The sequence below is a fragment of the Corythoichthys intestinalis genome, chromosome 18 (genome assembly GCF_030265065.1).
Source record: "Corythoichthys intestinalis isolate RoL2023-P3 chromosome 18, ASM3026506v1, whole genome shotgun sequence".
Classification (NCBI taxonomy): Eukaryota; Metazoa; Chordata; class Actinopteri; order Syngnathiformes; family Syngnathidae; genus Corythoichthys; species Corythoichthys intestinalis.
In genome coordinates, this window is record NC_080412.1 from 29,675,148 (window position 1) to 29,691,315 (window position 16,168).

At 40.2% G+C, this 16,168-nt stretch overlaps 1 protein-coding gene across 3 annotated transcripts in view; it reads right to left on the reverse strand.

Annotated features, from left to right (window-relative positions):
- The window catches only part of sec24a (SEC24 homolog A, COPII coat complex component), a 31,513-nt gene extending 19,376 nt beyond the window's left edge, over nucleotides 1–12,137 (reverse strand). Inside the window, exons 1-7 of one of the 3 annotated variants that reach the window (XM_057821008.1) lie at nucleotides 11,743–12,137; nucleotides 5,835–5,913; nucleotides 4,902–5,435; nucleotides 2,663–2,815; nucleotides 2,469–2,540; nucleotides 1,869–1,904; nucleotides 1,617–1,783 (exon numbers count right to left, since the gene is read on the reverse strand). In XM_057821008.1, coding sequence (XP_057676991.1) covers nucleotides 1,617–1,783; nucleotides 1,869–1,904; nucleotides 2,469–2,540; nucleotides 2,663–2,815; nucleotides 4,902–5,382 — 909 coding nt within the window. In that variant the 5' untranslated portion in view covers nucleotides 5,383–5,435; nucleotides 5,835–5,913; nucleotides 11,743–12,137. The remainder of the gene's footprint in view (nucleotides 1–1,616; nucleotides 1,784–1,868; nucleotides 1,905–2,468; nucleotides 2,541–2,662; nucleotides 2,816–4,901; nucleotides 5,436–5,834; nucleotides 5,914–11,742) is intronic. The other 2 variants (XM_057821006.1, XM_057821007.1) reach the window with 2 other exon arrangements.
- Nucleotides 12,138–16,168: the final 4,031 nt, after the last annotated feature.

A 16,168-nucleotide genomic window follows, 5' to 3' on the forward strand; every position in this document is an offset into this window, starting at 1 on the left:
AAGCTTTGCAGCCAATTGGTTTGCACATGTAGCAAAGCTTCATGGTGCTTCATTTACCCTATGGCGCCATCAAGTGGTCTAGAAGCCCAAGAGGTCAACATTGTTAAGAATTCAATGGCTATTTGCTTAAGACAAAGATATGAATGTGCTTGTGTTAGTAATTTAGTATGTGAACAAAATACAACAAGTGCTAAGGGTAATTTGTTATTCATTTTTATTTAGAAATAATAGCTTTCCCACAGTGGCTGGCTTTAAACCGTTTCTTTTTTTTGGGGAAAATATTTCACCAGCTTTAGAAAATATTCTTTCACAAGGCACAGATGAAGGTGGGGTGCAGAGAAATGTGAGTGCCAGTTTATATAAATTTGGGTAAGTATTCTTTTGTGCCTCCCAGTACACTAATGGATTGTTCATTCTGTTGATGTTTGGTTCAGATAGGTACACACACACACTCACATTTATATTAAAGTAGTTTTTCTCCCTTACCTTATTGAAAGCAATCAAATCAAAATGTTCCCATACAGGGGAGGATCGCTCTTTTCGCGCAGGTTCCATCGCAAGCAAAGGACAAGGCTCGAAAAAAGATTGCACTGGTTGCACTGTTGCGCACAGATGTAACAAGTACAGGAGCCCGAAATCCACAAAATGTGAGATAACAGGCGATCGCCATTGCGTTTTGCAACCAATTTATACCGTAGTCTGTCCTGTTTTTGCAATGTGCGCCAAACGTTGGATCACTTCCGAAGCACTCACGAGATTCAGCCGGCCAGTGGCCGGCATGCCGGCCGCTGGCGAGGCTTCCCACGTCATCATTTCCGGGTTTTGCCGAAATGAAGCGCGCCTCGCTACAAGCTTCGTGGAAACCCCCCTCCTATTACTCGACATAAGCTTCGGAACCTCGGCTCATTTCGTCCCATCACTAAAGTAATCACTCAGTGTGGCCTGCCTCTTCAAAATTTTGAGAAGTTATTTTCTCGTGTCCGCCGCAAATACAGTGGTCAGCCATCGGTACGCAAAAGCGTTTGGAAGTTGTTGAGGGCCAGCGCATTTGTCTACGTCCAGTACACATGTGCGCATGCGGACCACTTATGTGCACCCCTGGTTATAGGGTATTCTAACTGAAGAATGGCTTAAAATTCCTTCGGAAACAATTCACAAGTTGTATGAATCAATACCTCGGAGAATTGTGGCTGCAATTGTCGCAAAAGATGGACCTACACCCTATTAAATTGTTTTTTGTTGATGTTTTGTTGGTGTTTCCAATATTTTGTCCAACCCCTGTATATATATGTTTAAAGATAGATTGGGCATATATTGCTGTCAATGGCAGCCAATGCATAAATACTTAAGGATAAAATAAGATACATTTTCAAAACCTGATTTTTTCTTATCTAAATCCGATCCTCTGAAAACGGGCCCATTTCCGATCCCGGGATCGGCTCGGGGACATCCCTACTTGAGAATGACTTTACTTGTGCAAAACCTGTGCATGACAAGTGGCAAAGCATGCTGTTCTACAAACAAAAAATACACGCTGACACACCCGTGCGGTCATAAGAACACAGACACACCCATATCGAGTACACCAATTCATAAACCTGTGTGTTGCCTCTCACCTGTTGGTACGGCCGAGGTGTTTGGGTGTAAGGCTGCGTGGCGTTCTGAATGGCCTGGTGCGAGGTTGGAGGCCCGCCGTGAGGAGCCGCGGGGTGCTGGTACCCCGGCGGGAGGGAAGGGTAGTGGCCCAGGTGGTGACCCGGAGGGCCAGGCTTGGGCGGCCCAGCTGAGGAAGGAAAAAAAAATAACATGAGAAAGAACCGAAGACATTCTGCATTAGTCTTTGATTGCAACAGGCCAAATGGACATACCTGCTTTGTTGTCCACATGATTAGTGCCAACTGCACCTGTTTTTTGAGGCAAAATTAACATTTTTGTCATGAAATTTGAATACCGTTAATGAAAAGATGGTTAAAGAGGCCGTAAAAAAGGACTTGAAGCATCAATGAGGGCAAGTTGCTAAACCCCACAAGAACCCGCCGGCTTCATTTTGCTCCACTTGACTTGTGTGTTTAAGTGTAAAGAATTGTATTTTAGCAGCCTCGGGCCTTCAATAGATCACCTGATTAATATTTTTCTTCCAAGAATCCAGTGCGGTTAAACCACTTCTAAGTATTTTTCAAGATTGGATAACAATGTCACGCAAAAAATTCCAATGATTTACCTCCCGCAAGGCATATTTTCATGCATTCCCATGAGACGCATTAAAACACAGTTCAAGCTTTTATCTCAAATGAAGGGCATTCAACGAACTGGCATTTTCCTTTAAAAAAAAAAAAAAAAAAAAAAAAAAAAAAAAAAAAAAAAACATGAGTATAAATTGCCCCCAAAAATATATACTGTATATATCAGAGGAGAAAAAAAGAAATGACATAAGATGTCTACGCAGCTATCGACAGATTTAAGCACACCTGGACATTCAACATCCGTTTCCTGGCTATCGGGCTCAGTGAGGGGCAGATTGCTGCTAGCCCCGCACTGAGCTGGCGTGTGGGAGGAGCGGAAACACAAGAAAATCAATAAATGAACACATACTTTGAACATTACTGAGATAGAAAATGAAAAGTTTCACTAATGAACACAGAATCTGGCTAAAAAGGTTTACCGTCTGCCTTTGGTGGCAAAACTGTGGCGTTGGACATCGGGGGTGCTCCGGGTTTCACAGTGGGGGGTGGGCCCACGGGGGGTGTCCCATAGGAAGCTCTGCTTGGGTGGTATTGTTGTGAAGCTGCTGGATTCAGGGGTGGGGGAGCTGCACCTGATGGAAAAATTGTCTCATTAGGAATCGTCAGTGTTTGGGGGTAACAGACATCCAATACAGTTAGACTCTTCTTAGTCAAAGTGTTTTTTTGGTTTTTTTTTTGCTATGACAACAAAAGCACATGAACAGGATACACTCGTAATTACCAATGAGCAAGTGGTAAAGCTCATCCTTCCCATTAAACTAAAACAATGAGGGGGAAAATAATGTGAAAATCATTGAAGCTAATCAATTAGCATCGTACTTCCCCGCTTACTGCCCACAGTTAGCTGAGAAAGGATATGGGCACCCCCAAATCCCTTGTGAAAATACAAGGCTCAAAGAGATAAAATGAAAATTTTATTTTTTTAATTGTCAAAGCAAGGCATTTTAAATCCATCAATTTTCTCCTACTGCCATTCTAATATTAAATGCATTGAACTTAAAAGGTAAATAAAACTGAGCTGTATTTGGACAGATATTCGTTTGCGTGCCACTAGAAGGGGCACAGGTAACAGCTGTGGTATGCTTTATAATTGATTAAATCGACATGCCGTTTTCGCGCATTTGCTAAGGACTAGAGCTGGGAATCTTTGGGCACCTAACGATTCGATTACGATTACGATTGAGAGGCTCCGATTCGATTACAAAACGATTATTGATGCACCCCCCTCCCCTTTTTTTTTTTTTTAAATTTTTTTTTTATGTTTTGTACATTAGTTCCAAAATTGTTCAAATTTTTTTTTTTAAATGTTTGGTACATTAGTTCCAAAACTGTTCAAAAATACTCTCAGGCTAAACCAAACTACTATTTCAGTATCAAGTTAACATATAGCAGTAAACAAATATACAAAAATAACAGTAAATAAAAAACCCCAGTCCCCATTCCGTATCAGCAGCTTTATACTACATTCAATTAATTTAATGTTGTCAATCAACCGTTAAAGTTGTTAAAATTGCTCCCGTTATTCCATAATTTCCCTTTTGTCTACTTTCGACATGTGAAAGTTTTAAAACTATTTTAAAGATAGACTCAAGTCAATATTTTACCGATTTAGGAGTATTTTAGATAAAAAGTTAATTAGGTTTGCTTGGAAGGTTCGCTACAACAGCCTTGCAGGGAAGTGTACTGCTTTAAGATGGCGGCCGTTTACTAACGCCCGCATCTAGCTTTTTGTAGATGTGCTGCTAACGCGACCGAATCTATATGGCATCTAGTCCTATATAAATGATATCTACCGTAACATTATTTGGATGTACTTTGTAGCAGCTTTTCGGCAGCAGTCAGGTATGTTGTTGTGTTTTTTTATCTCGTGGCATGAGTTGAGCTAGAGCCGTGAGTTGAGCATTGGCATTACCCAAGGGGCCGGGTAATGAGAAGCATGATGTTTAGCTACTCTCGCTCCGCTCTCATTGCGTCCGAAGACCGCGCGGCGTGCTGAGTGTGTTGTACTTCCGCTTTACTTGGCATTTTTCAATAATCGGAATTTGGATGTTTGTGAATCGTTCTCGAATCTTCCACGGCCGAATCGCAAATAATCTAAGAATCGGAAATTTTCAGTTCAGTTTTATATTACTTTAAACAACAGTCTTTTAGATCTCTTTTCAAACATTTACATAGTGACAATTTCTATTGATTTTTTTTATGTGCAATAAAATTAAATGAATAATAACTTCTTCACATTACTATATTTTAACAGTGGCCGTGATGTTGGTGCTTGGAGAGCAGTGTATTTAGGTGGTTAAGTTTGCGAAACACTACTCTGAAGAGTGACACATTTTAGCAGGCACATCTTGTTAAATTGAAAGCAATGTGTGTCATTCTGCAGAGTTGAACTTTGGACATTTTGTGTGTCAACTGGTTGGAAGCAAGAGTGGAGTGCAAGGTCCTCCTCCAACATGACAACTCTGGAGAGATTTTATCTATGAAATCAGTGACTTGCATTTAAGGCAGCAAATCAGACTGCAATCATAAAACCATTTAATCAGGGATTATTATTATCACCATTATTCTTCTTTCAAGTGAAGAATGATGACTAAAATCAGTTCACTTATCTGATTTTATTCATACAGGTCGTGTCATTTTTTACCGATTTAACCTTACCTGGCGGGCCATATCCTTGTAAAGATGTTGGGGGCTGTCCAGCGTTAAAAGACACTGACGGTGCCGCCGAGCTGTAAGGTGCAGGTTGGCTCACGTGGTTAGTTGCCGGGCCCAGGGGTGGCGCATTCATGGACGATGGAGGTCCTATGGGCGGAGGAGCTGAGTTGTACTGCCATGGCTGTTGGGGGTTTGGGTAGTAGCCGCTAGAAGATGCCACAGGTGGCGGAGGGGTGCCCTGAGCGGCGGGCAGCTTGGGAACAGGACTGACAGACTGTGGCGGGGTGTGCGGCAGAGGTCCGCCCAGCGGAGGTCTGGTGTGGTGAGGTTGGCCTGGTGGAGCCGGATAGGACGTAGGTGGCGGGCCAGGTTGGTAAGAGCCCACGGGGGGAGCGTGTTGGTATGGCCCAGAGTGATAGAGTCCAGGACCAGGGGGCGCTGGAGCCTTGCCCTGCATTGGGTTGTAGTTGTGTTGGTGCGTCATGCCGTAATTGGTTGCTGGGAGGTGCTGGACACCAAGGGAATTCTGTGAAGGACCTGGAAAACAGTGGAAATTCAACTGTCATATGCAAACAAATAAGTTTGATTAAATTATGATTTGATGTTCACTTTGAAGATCATTTATTTAGCGGGCTTCCAACTGCAAAACATTTTTCTTAAAAAACTGCGTATCAAACTGTGCGTAGTTAGAAGTGTAAACAAAAATTGAGTTTGCCTATCTATGGATTTTCCCGTTAAAATTTAGCATTGAGATAGGCAACTACAAAAAAGCAAGGTTATGTCCTCTAGTTTGATGAATGATTATCTACTTCATGTTCTGTAGGGTGCTGCCACCACCATGCAGTGTTCATAACTTAAGAATGGAAAAGCAACAACTCATAATTCGAAAAACAAACACATTGGTTTTCATACTCTAATTACTGTATGTCTAAACACCTGCAGCATTGGCGCCACGCTTGTTGATTTTCACTTCTCCTTGACAGTTTTTAACTCGTCATCCGGCCTCATCTTGCCTCTGGGGTTTGAATGACAGCGTAAGCAAACAATTAATACAAACATCCAAATTCGTTTTGAACCCGAGGCAATACTTGTGAACACCAGCTTAAAATTTGAGCGGATTCGTCTGCTGATGACAAGTGCACAGTGGTAGAGTGACCAATGAGGTGACTGCACGTGCGTAATCTGGTTACCTTAATCTTGACCCGACCTGAGTAGCTCTGCGTGAGTGAGTTTTGTACGTTTGCTGACTCAAGTGATGATTGAGACTAGGAGTGGGAACCTTTTGGTACCTCACGATACGATACGCGATACAAAGCTCACGATGACGATGATCTGACGATATGGCGATACAACGATTATCGATACATTGGTCAGGAAATCATTCTAGGATATTCTACAAACAACTAATAAACAGAAAAACTAGTTTCTGCTGTGAATTAGAATGAGTTTATCACTAGTAGGCGTCCAATCCATTTGAACTTCAAAAGGATTGAACGTCTATCGCAGTCAGTGGCAGCCAATGCCAGGCAATGAGGTAATTTTAGGCCATTTAAGGTCATTTACCTGCTGATTTTCAGTTACTTCTTGTTGATTTTGAGGTATTTTATGGGTCACTTCCTGTTTATTTTGAGTTACAGAACAGGAAGTGACCTGGGAGTCACCCAAATGAATAGGCAGTGACTCAAACTCAACAGGAAATGACCTGTAAATGCCCTAAAATGAACAGCAAGTGACCTGTAAATGCCCCGAATATCAGACCGAATGACTGTGAATGCTCTGGTTTTGAATGAATGAACGTTCCCAGTCTAAATGGATTGGGTGTCGAGCACCGTCAATGGCAGCCTTAGAGTTAACTGAGACACTGTTATGGTGGAAAATTTTGGTAGCAACTTGATGGTTCCTTTAGTTTTTTTTTTGCTTTTTTTTTACACATTGACACCTTTTTCGATCATCATTTCGATATTTTGTCACATCCCTAATTGAAACGTAATGGATTATTAAAAACAGGAGCGTACTTTTGTTTTCTCTTGAATAGCTGAAAATCATTAAAACTATTGGGTTCTTCTCACTGCACCTCACAGTATGTTGTGCTGTAGGTAGGGCTGCAGCTATCGATTATTTTAGTCATCGATTAATCGATGCAGTAGTTTGTCGAATAATCGAGTAATTGGATAAGGAACATGAAAAATTAAAATACCTGAGCTGAGCCTCAAACGGTATAAAAAAATAATTAAATAAGGATCTATGTACAACAAAAGAACAATTGGCTAACTTACATAGAAAAAGTCCGCAAGCTTAAAGTGCTTGTGACACGAAAAAGCATGTTTATTTCATAATACACGCTGTATTTTATGCTCCTGAATGATATGGACCGCTTGGATGTGTGTGGAAGCGATCGCTATATTTATTTAGTTTTTTGAATCCCGCGCCAGGAAAATGAGTGACTTCCGGCTTCGGTCTCGCATTGAGGAGGAGGGCGCTGTGACGTGTACGGTAGAAGACGTCCTCTTCACGCTACAGTGTACTGTTGTGTATGAGGACGAAGGATTCAGCTGATTTTGCGGATTAATACTTTTATTTTTTGCATCACGCCAGCCAAACGGCTGCAGAAAAATCATTCTGTATGCGGGAGAGGCGTATGCGCCTTTTTGGAGTTTCAAAAGGTTCCCATTCACCGTGGATATTTACTGTGGGACCATTGGACTTACAAGGAAGTGAGTAAACATCTTGTTTTGTATTATGTCAAATACGAATACAGTGATTACAAAGTAAACACTATAAAATTCCTTTAAATAAAGGACTACTTACGTTTGATCATTGATAGGCATGTAAAAAGCTATCCTCATGCCCATTAGCAGTTAGCTGTTAGCACGTTAGCTGCACAACAATTCCAGCCACCCTCCTCCAGCGAACGAACTGTAAATTGCTCTCCGCCGGGCGGTTTGCCGATCCGCAAAGAAACTCGACAACCGGGTCGTCATGTCAAATAATCCAGGCTAGTTATGTGTGATTTTCCACTTCGAAGACTTTGAAACATCCCTCGGTTCGGGTTAGCATGTCGGCTAGCTGTCACTCCTTCTGGTCTGTTTACATTCTCCGAAGCCGGGGAAGGGAAATGACATATGTCCGATTTAGGTGTCATAAAATATCGTTCGGGAGGTGTGACAGTAAAGGTAAAGTCGACTGTTTTGACCATTATGGAGTAATTTTGCCATGTCGTCTTGAATAAATGGATTTTTATTATTTTATATTCCATTTAGCACAAGATTGTTATGTCATGACCATGCCATTTATTAAGCAATTGGGGAAAGTACTTGGGTAAAAAGAATATCCTGTAAAAATATTGAAGTAAAGAGACAGAAACAATGACATTTTGCCGCTCTCTTCGTCGCGTTTTCCTCATTGTGAATAGTTCCCCCTCGACGGGCTGACTGGTCCTTCTCAAGCCATTTATATAGCTAGTAGGGAAAAATACTTGGATAAAAAGAATATCCTGTAAAAATATTGGGAGTAGAGAGACTGAAACAATGACATCTTGCAGCTGTCTTCGTCGCGTTTTCCTCGTTCTGAACAATTCCCCCTCAATGGGCTGAATAGTAAAACCGATGAGCCCAGTCTACCGCTGACGTCATCCACCTGTTGGGGACGCTAAAGCCCTATAATGGTAGGCGTGGCTAACCGGCAGATTAAAAGACTAATTTCTCGTCATCTGCGCTTTACTAAATTGTTGTATATATTCGAATCGTCTCAAAATATGATTCTAATTCACATAATAATGCCATTTAAGACTTTTTTTCTGGTGTCGTATGCTCTTTAAATGCTATAAAACGCTAACTTTTTTTTTTTCCCTTTTTTTTTTTTTTTTTAACAATACTCTTAACAAATGGTTCGGATACATTTTCCCACAAAAACGGCTAAATATACCCATAAACTAAATTACGAATGCATTTAAAAAAAAATTTTTTTTAAAACATTAGCTCAAACAAAAACTTAGCTTACGTTGGTCTTAACATGAAGCAGCTGGATTCAGCCATGTGAAATGAGGCAGACTAGAGGGCAGTGTATCCACTCAAATCAATAAAACTGAATGCAAATACTTTCAAAATAAACCATTACAACGCCACAATAATTAAACGAATACTCGAAGCAGCAAAATTTAATTCGAACCTTTTTCCCCCCCTAAACAAATACTTGAGTTAATAGATTAATCGTTGCAGCACTAATAGAAAGTGTGTCACAGGTGGAAGAAAAGACTAATTGTCATGCAGTGAATGATAAACTGCATGTATGGAAGGAAGGAAGATTGTTTTCTGTTTTTTCAGTTTAACTAAAGAATTAAAAGACAGTTTGACAGACAGAATAGACAGATAGGTAGGATGAGTGTTTATATTGCCACGGAGCAAAATATTCTGTGGGTCAATCAAAACCCTTTAAAAAGGTGGGCAATGTTTATGATAATTAGTCAAACTGCTGCCATTCAAGTACTACACAATATGCAGTAAAAGACCAAACAAACGCTTTTCAACTTAATGTCAGAAGGCACCATTTATGTACCAGTTGCCAACAGAACACTATGTTGTAATACCATGGTGGTGACGAAAAATACTCACATTTTACAATACAGTGATCCCTCGCTACTTTGCAGCTCAACTTTCGCTTCCTCAGTGCATCACGGATTTTTTTTTACTCTTTTTATAAGTATCTTGTTATAGGGATAAAAGACGCAAACATTAACACGGGCTCTTAAAAACGTTTAAGTACATTTTATTTACATCTACGTATGTATGTTCACTTACGCACGTGTCATATGAGAGAGAATTAATGTACAGTACGTAATTATATTATTATACATTATTTTATGGATATCATTTATATGATTAGTATTTTATTTACATGTTTCTAACTATTCCTTAATGTTCTAAATGATAATATTTATTTATAGAGTTAGATATATACACTTATTGATGTATATGGCGGAAAACAGACAAGATTGAAAAAGCAGTTTCTGCTCTTGCACCCCTCTTTAAAATAAAATGATGTATCTTAAGCCAAAAGAACTGTTATGTTTGATAGAACAAGATGTCTATATGCTGCCATAGCAGATTCATGGCACATTAAGCCCCCAAACTGTTTTTGTATTGTCTGTTTTACCCAATTCGAAATATCTGTCTTTCATTTTTACCTTAGAATCATTTACTGATGTCTAATATTTAGTTTAAAAAAAGAATTACTTTGAAAAAATTATTCACTCGCATATTTTAACAAATTACGTCACAATGAAAAAAATGGTGTCTGTAAATAAGTCACGGATATCTACCTCATAACTATCGCTTAATTGTTGTTGTTTTTTTGTTACTGTCGCAGTTTCCAATATTTTAAATGATAAATACTCGACCCAAACATAGAAAAGTTGAAGAAGAAAAAAACGTTTAATAGGGTAAATATATTAAAAAGAAAATCTCGACCACTCCTTGATGTCTGCGATTTCTGCATTGCGACCCTTGTTTTATGACCAAGTTTCACCCATAAAATCCCCCAAAAATCCGACTGTGGCCATTCACGGCTGGGTCTTGACACCCGGTGATACATGCTACATGGAGTTTTTGGATCAAAAAGAGGTAAGTACGCGATAATATCTCGTTAAAATCATAGTGTCTTTAGTTATCCTCTTTCATCCTCTCACCTCCAGTTAGGGTTTTGCTGTTAAAAAAAAAACATTTTAAATGCCCTCCTGCTCAAAAAATTTCCTCCCCCAGAAAATGGAGATTTTAAGCTTTCCACTGATGTACCACACATGCATATAGGACAATTTTGAAATTTAGCCAAATTGGGAGTCTCAGAGCAGAACTTCAGATCACCTGGGTGTTTGCCGCCATATACACAAAAAAGGGGGCTTGGGGGGGTGACACTACTTCGCAGTTTTTCACTTTAAGCAGTCACTTCTGGTCCCCATCAACAGCGATAAGTGAGGGATCACTGTAAAACAGTTTGTGAGCAAATTTATATGACATACATTTCCTGATATTTTACAGGAATTTTTTGTTGGCGCATTGTGAGAATGTTCTGAAGTAAAGTATGTTCTGCTTTAGATGTCCATGATGGAATGAAACATTATCAACAAGTGAAGCAAAAAATAATAATAAAATAAAATAAGAGGCGCCTTTGCAAACTAATAATAAGAATAACAACAGTAAAACTTTACACAAGAGTTGAAGAGTCCTTCCATTTGGATTGAGTCCAATGTGCCACATGAACAGTGAGAAGGCCAAATATGAAAAAGATAAAAACATCGACCACGTCGAAAGCTACAACATTAAACGAACATATGTGAAAAGCACACTTTCCTAATAATTAAAGGAAGTGAATATTGACAAACCGCACGGAGGAAACCTTCCAGAACCCTAAAAGCACATGACGAGTTTGTTCTTTATATCAAAAAGTGGGTGCAAACCATAAAAGACCACCGCCGTTGTAATGCATTGTAAGCGTAAAAAATGGCATAAGCCTTCATTTAAAACAAGCGCCATGCTTTTTTTAAACTAGTAAACATGACAGAATCCTATACTTGCAACTAGTTTGTCACTCCGCCCAGAGATTTTTTACACACGTATCAAAGATAAAAAAGAATTAGAAATCTCACACGAGTGTTTATTTTTGAAACAAGGTACAAACTTTATGCTTAATGAACATGACGGTGTTGAAGAACTTATGACGACGTTGGTATTTTTTGTTGTTTTTTTTAAGGCGAGTCCGCGAGCTAATCGTTAGCAAGCGTCCAGAGCAAAACGAGTAAACGCAGCTTCGTAGCTTTCACTGAATGTGACGTTTCGACGTGACACTTTACCGTTAGCGTACGGTTGTCCCGTCCCGTTCTGAGCGTTGAAGCCCGCCGTTGACATCTTGGTAAACGGACACCGGGTTCCGATTCGGAGCGGTGTTAGCTTGAGGAGCGATTAGCCTCTTCTTCTTCTTCTTTTTTAAGCAACTGGTTGTGGTAGGTAGAAACCTCCGGGTCGGACAGTAAATGTCTCAACGGGCCGGGTTTGTCTTGAAACCGTGACCGAGTTGCTGGCTGCTTGGATCACACGGCCATAGTTGCGGGCCGAAAAGCCCCCGTTGGAAGTGACACTACGGCGAAATCCCGTTAGCATAGGCCTCGACGAGAGGAATCTCCAAACCGGAAATCGGGATCACCCAAGAAGGATCAACGTAGAAATTGTCGGGCATGCGCACTGTGGACACGTGGCATTTCCTCCTGTGCTCTCCGTTTCAGAGTCTACTAGAAACAACTGGCGATCGAGAGTTCAATGTATTAGGGTTGTAGTCAGGGCCGGCCCAGGCCATTTTGGGGCCCAAAGCAAAATAATGCAAAGGGGCCCATATTTTTTGCCCAACATTTCGTCACAGTGTACTGTGAAACCCATACATGCAATCCAACCCATATGTCCATATTTAGTATATTAACCAGATTTTGTTGCACTGCATACTTCAAACTTCTCACCCCAAATGATTGTCAGTACTTACAGTAGATATCGCCAAACCTTTTTCTAAAAGAGGAAATAAAGAAGTTACAGAAGAACTTTTATTTTTTTTAAGCTTGTAATCAAGTATCAAAACTCACAAAAGTCAAATAAAGCAAACTGTAGTAAACAAAATAGAATATAAATTAAACAATTGCCAGATTGGGGCCCCCCTAGTGGTCAGGGGCCCTAAGCAGCTGCATAGTCTGTGTATAGGCTGGGCCGGCCCTGGTTGTAGTCATCAAAACATTGGCTGCCAATGACGGCGATAGACGTCCAATTCATTTAGACTAACGGTTAAAATGGATTCATTTTGACCAAAGGTAAAAAATGATTGGTCATCTATTTCTTTTAATGGGTGTTTTCAGGGCTGTCAACAGACTTGCAGGGGCCCGGGGATAAGAGAACATTGTAGGGTCCACCGACCCCACCCCTGCCACCTGCTTGTCACGACAACATACCAAGTACTTTTAACGTTTTGCAAGCAATGACAGTGTAAATTTTAAAATTATTTGAGATGGACAGTTAAATTTAAAAGACCGTAATGTGATGTGACACAATATAAACAAACAATTTCCATCTACTGTCCTACGTAGGCTACAATACAATACAACTGAGAGTGCTATGCCTCCCTGCTAAGCAATAAAACAGTGTAACTGAACATCCTGTGCCTGCCCCCTCGACATCCCTGGGGTTATCAAGCCCTCAAACAGTGATTCGCCTAGATTTTTTTGACAGCAAAGTCATTTATAACATCAGTGAAATCCAGTTTTTGAGCAAGCTCACACTCAATGGAGAGCATGGCTAGGTTGTTAGGCCTGTCCTGTGATATGGTGGAGCTTGGGTAGTTTTTTATTATTTTCATTTTACTGAAGGTTCGCTTTCCTCCAGCTACAATCACTCACAAAGACAAGAAAATGCATAGCAGTGTGCTACGTATGTGCACATGTGTAACAGTGTGCTTCGTATTAGCGTTTGCTATAATGCACTTTGGGTTGTAAACCCAAGATAAATCCAGCCGCCGGACCCGAGTCTGTTCAGCTTCGCGCAGCTGCTGCCCACAGACTAACATATATCCCTGATCCCCCATCACCTTCTCTCTCCTCGGCTCAACGCGAGGAGCATGTTTTGTCATATCCTGCAGCTCAATAGGCTACAAGCGGCCGGTGACAGACTCGAATCGGACTTTGGTCATGGTGATCGCAAATGTAAACGTTCAGTGTTAGCGGCTGTTGTTCACTTACACCTACACATCACCGTCCTTAGCCAACTGTAGCCCTAATTCTCTGGCTTCTTGTCCCCCCTTTAAAAACTTAATAATTATTTGTCGTTCACCTCTATGATCTTCATCTCTTTTTCTTTTCTTCTTTTCTTTTCTTTTTCTTTCTCACACAAAAATACAGTACAATTGGTCAGATGAGACCGAGACTGAGCTTTTTGGCAACAAACACTCTAAGTGGGCCTGGCGTGCCACGAAAGATGCGCATGCTGAAAAGCACCTCATACCCACTGTGAAGTATGGGGGTGGGTCAGTGACGCTGTGGGGCTGTTTCGCTTCCAAAGGCCATGGGAACCTTGTTAGGGTGCATGGCATCATGAATGCTTTGAAATACCAGGACATTTTAAATCAAAACCTGTTGCCCCCTGTCCGAAAGCTGAAGATGGGTCATCACTGGGTTTTTCAGCAAGACAATGACCCTAAACATATGGCCAAATCTATACAGAAATGGTTCACCAGACACAAAATCAAGCTCCTCCCATGGCCATCTCAGTCCCCAGACCTTGTTTTGTTGGCAAAAGGGGGTTGTACAAAGCATTAACACCAGGGGTGCTAATAATTGTGACACACATTATTTGATGTCAAATAATTTTTTCTTTATGTGGGATTTTTTCCCCATTGAATGAATGCACTTGTATTGAAGGTTGGATTTTTCTCCTTTTTTCCATTAAGGTCCTATATTATTTGAATTACCTCGGCTAGGGTAGGAGGGACTTTAGCCACACGGTTGCTAACCGTCATATGCTATTGTTTAGCCTAGGGGTGTGAAAAAAATCGAAATGGTGATATATCGTGATACTTTGTATTCCAAATGGTTATCGATATGCTCCTGCCAAGAATCGAGATATCATTTTAAAAAGGTGTCAATGTCTAAAAAAATAAATAAAAAGGAACCAACAAGTTGCTACCAAAATCTTCCACCATAAAAGTGTCTCAGTTAACCCTAAGGCTGCATTGACGGTGCACGACGCCAAATCCATTTAGACTGGGAATGTTCGTTCATTGGAAACCAGAGCATTCACAGTCATTCTGTCCGATTTTCAGGGCATTTACAGGTCACTTGCGGTTCATTTTAGGGCATTTACAGGTCATTTCCTGTTGAGTTTGAGTCACTGCCTATTAATTTGGGTGATTCCCAGGTCACTTCCTGTTCTGTAACTCAAAACAAACAGGAAGTGACCCATAAAATACCCCAAAATCAACAGAAAGTAATCGAAAATCAACAGGTAAATGACCTTAAATGGCCCAAAATTACCTCATTGGCTGGCATTGGCTGCCACTGATGGCTTTAGATGTTCAATCCGTTTGAAGTGGGATTTGTTCATTTGCTGCCAACCCTCCCAGTTCAAATGGATTGGACGTCTATCAGTGATAAACTCATTCCAATTCACAGCAGAAGCTTGTTTTTCTGTTTATTAGTTGTTTGTAGAATATCCTAGAATGATTTCCTGACCAATGTATCGATAATCGTTGTTTCGCCATATCGTCAGATCATCGTTATCGTTAGCGTTGTATCCACGGGTGAAAGTGGCTAGAATTTCTTGCCGGAACTCCCCGACGTGAAGGTCGCAACGGAGCCAGAAATTTTATTTATTTAAAAAAATTTGGGGGGGGGCAAACCTCTTGAACTACTGAAATGCAAAGAAAACTGTTTTAGCACAGTTATTTCTATAACACATACAAAAACTGATTTTCATTCAAAATGGTATTTTTTCAATGTTTGCAAAATAAAAGCTAACAAAAACAGCAATAACCCCAACCTCCATCTTCTAATTTTTATTTTCCCTCATTTCCTCACATACTAAATGCCAAATCTCAGTTTTAACTACTTGAGAACATAGGATGTATATTAAAATTGAAGTAAATGTATAAACATTTACTTTTTTTTATAACAAAGATATAAATATCATACTTTCAGAAAAATAAGTACAAATGACTTATAGTATGCAGAGTGAAATGGAATATATTTTGAAAATCACGCAAACATTGACTTTTTTAAATCATAAGGTAATGAATAAGTATCCTAACATAAATGAACAAATATAAGTCCAAAGTGCACATTGACAGCTAACATGTTCTGAACCTCCCCATCAGAGCAAATAAAACTAAATATGATAAGCCTCCTCAACTCTTTCATTGCTCTTAAAGATTAGATCCATTTTATGTTGCATTGCCCTTTTTTTTGTTGCATGAATTCAACAACTTTTTTTTTTTTTGCTGTTCCAGAAAACATGCACATTTGAACCAATCAGAGCTAAGTATTACTGCTGATTACATGTCAGTATGTCAGCCTCTTGAACGGATAAATGAGTCCAGGTGTTTTGCTTTGCTGCATGCAATCGCACATTGACGTGACTGATCATCGTCAAACTCAAATAACTGCAGCAGCTAAGGAAACTTGCCGTCCGTGGAATATAATAAATAGTATTGGTGGAAACGGATTATGCTACACAAGCACTTTATTATGCTTG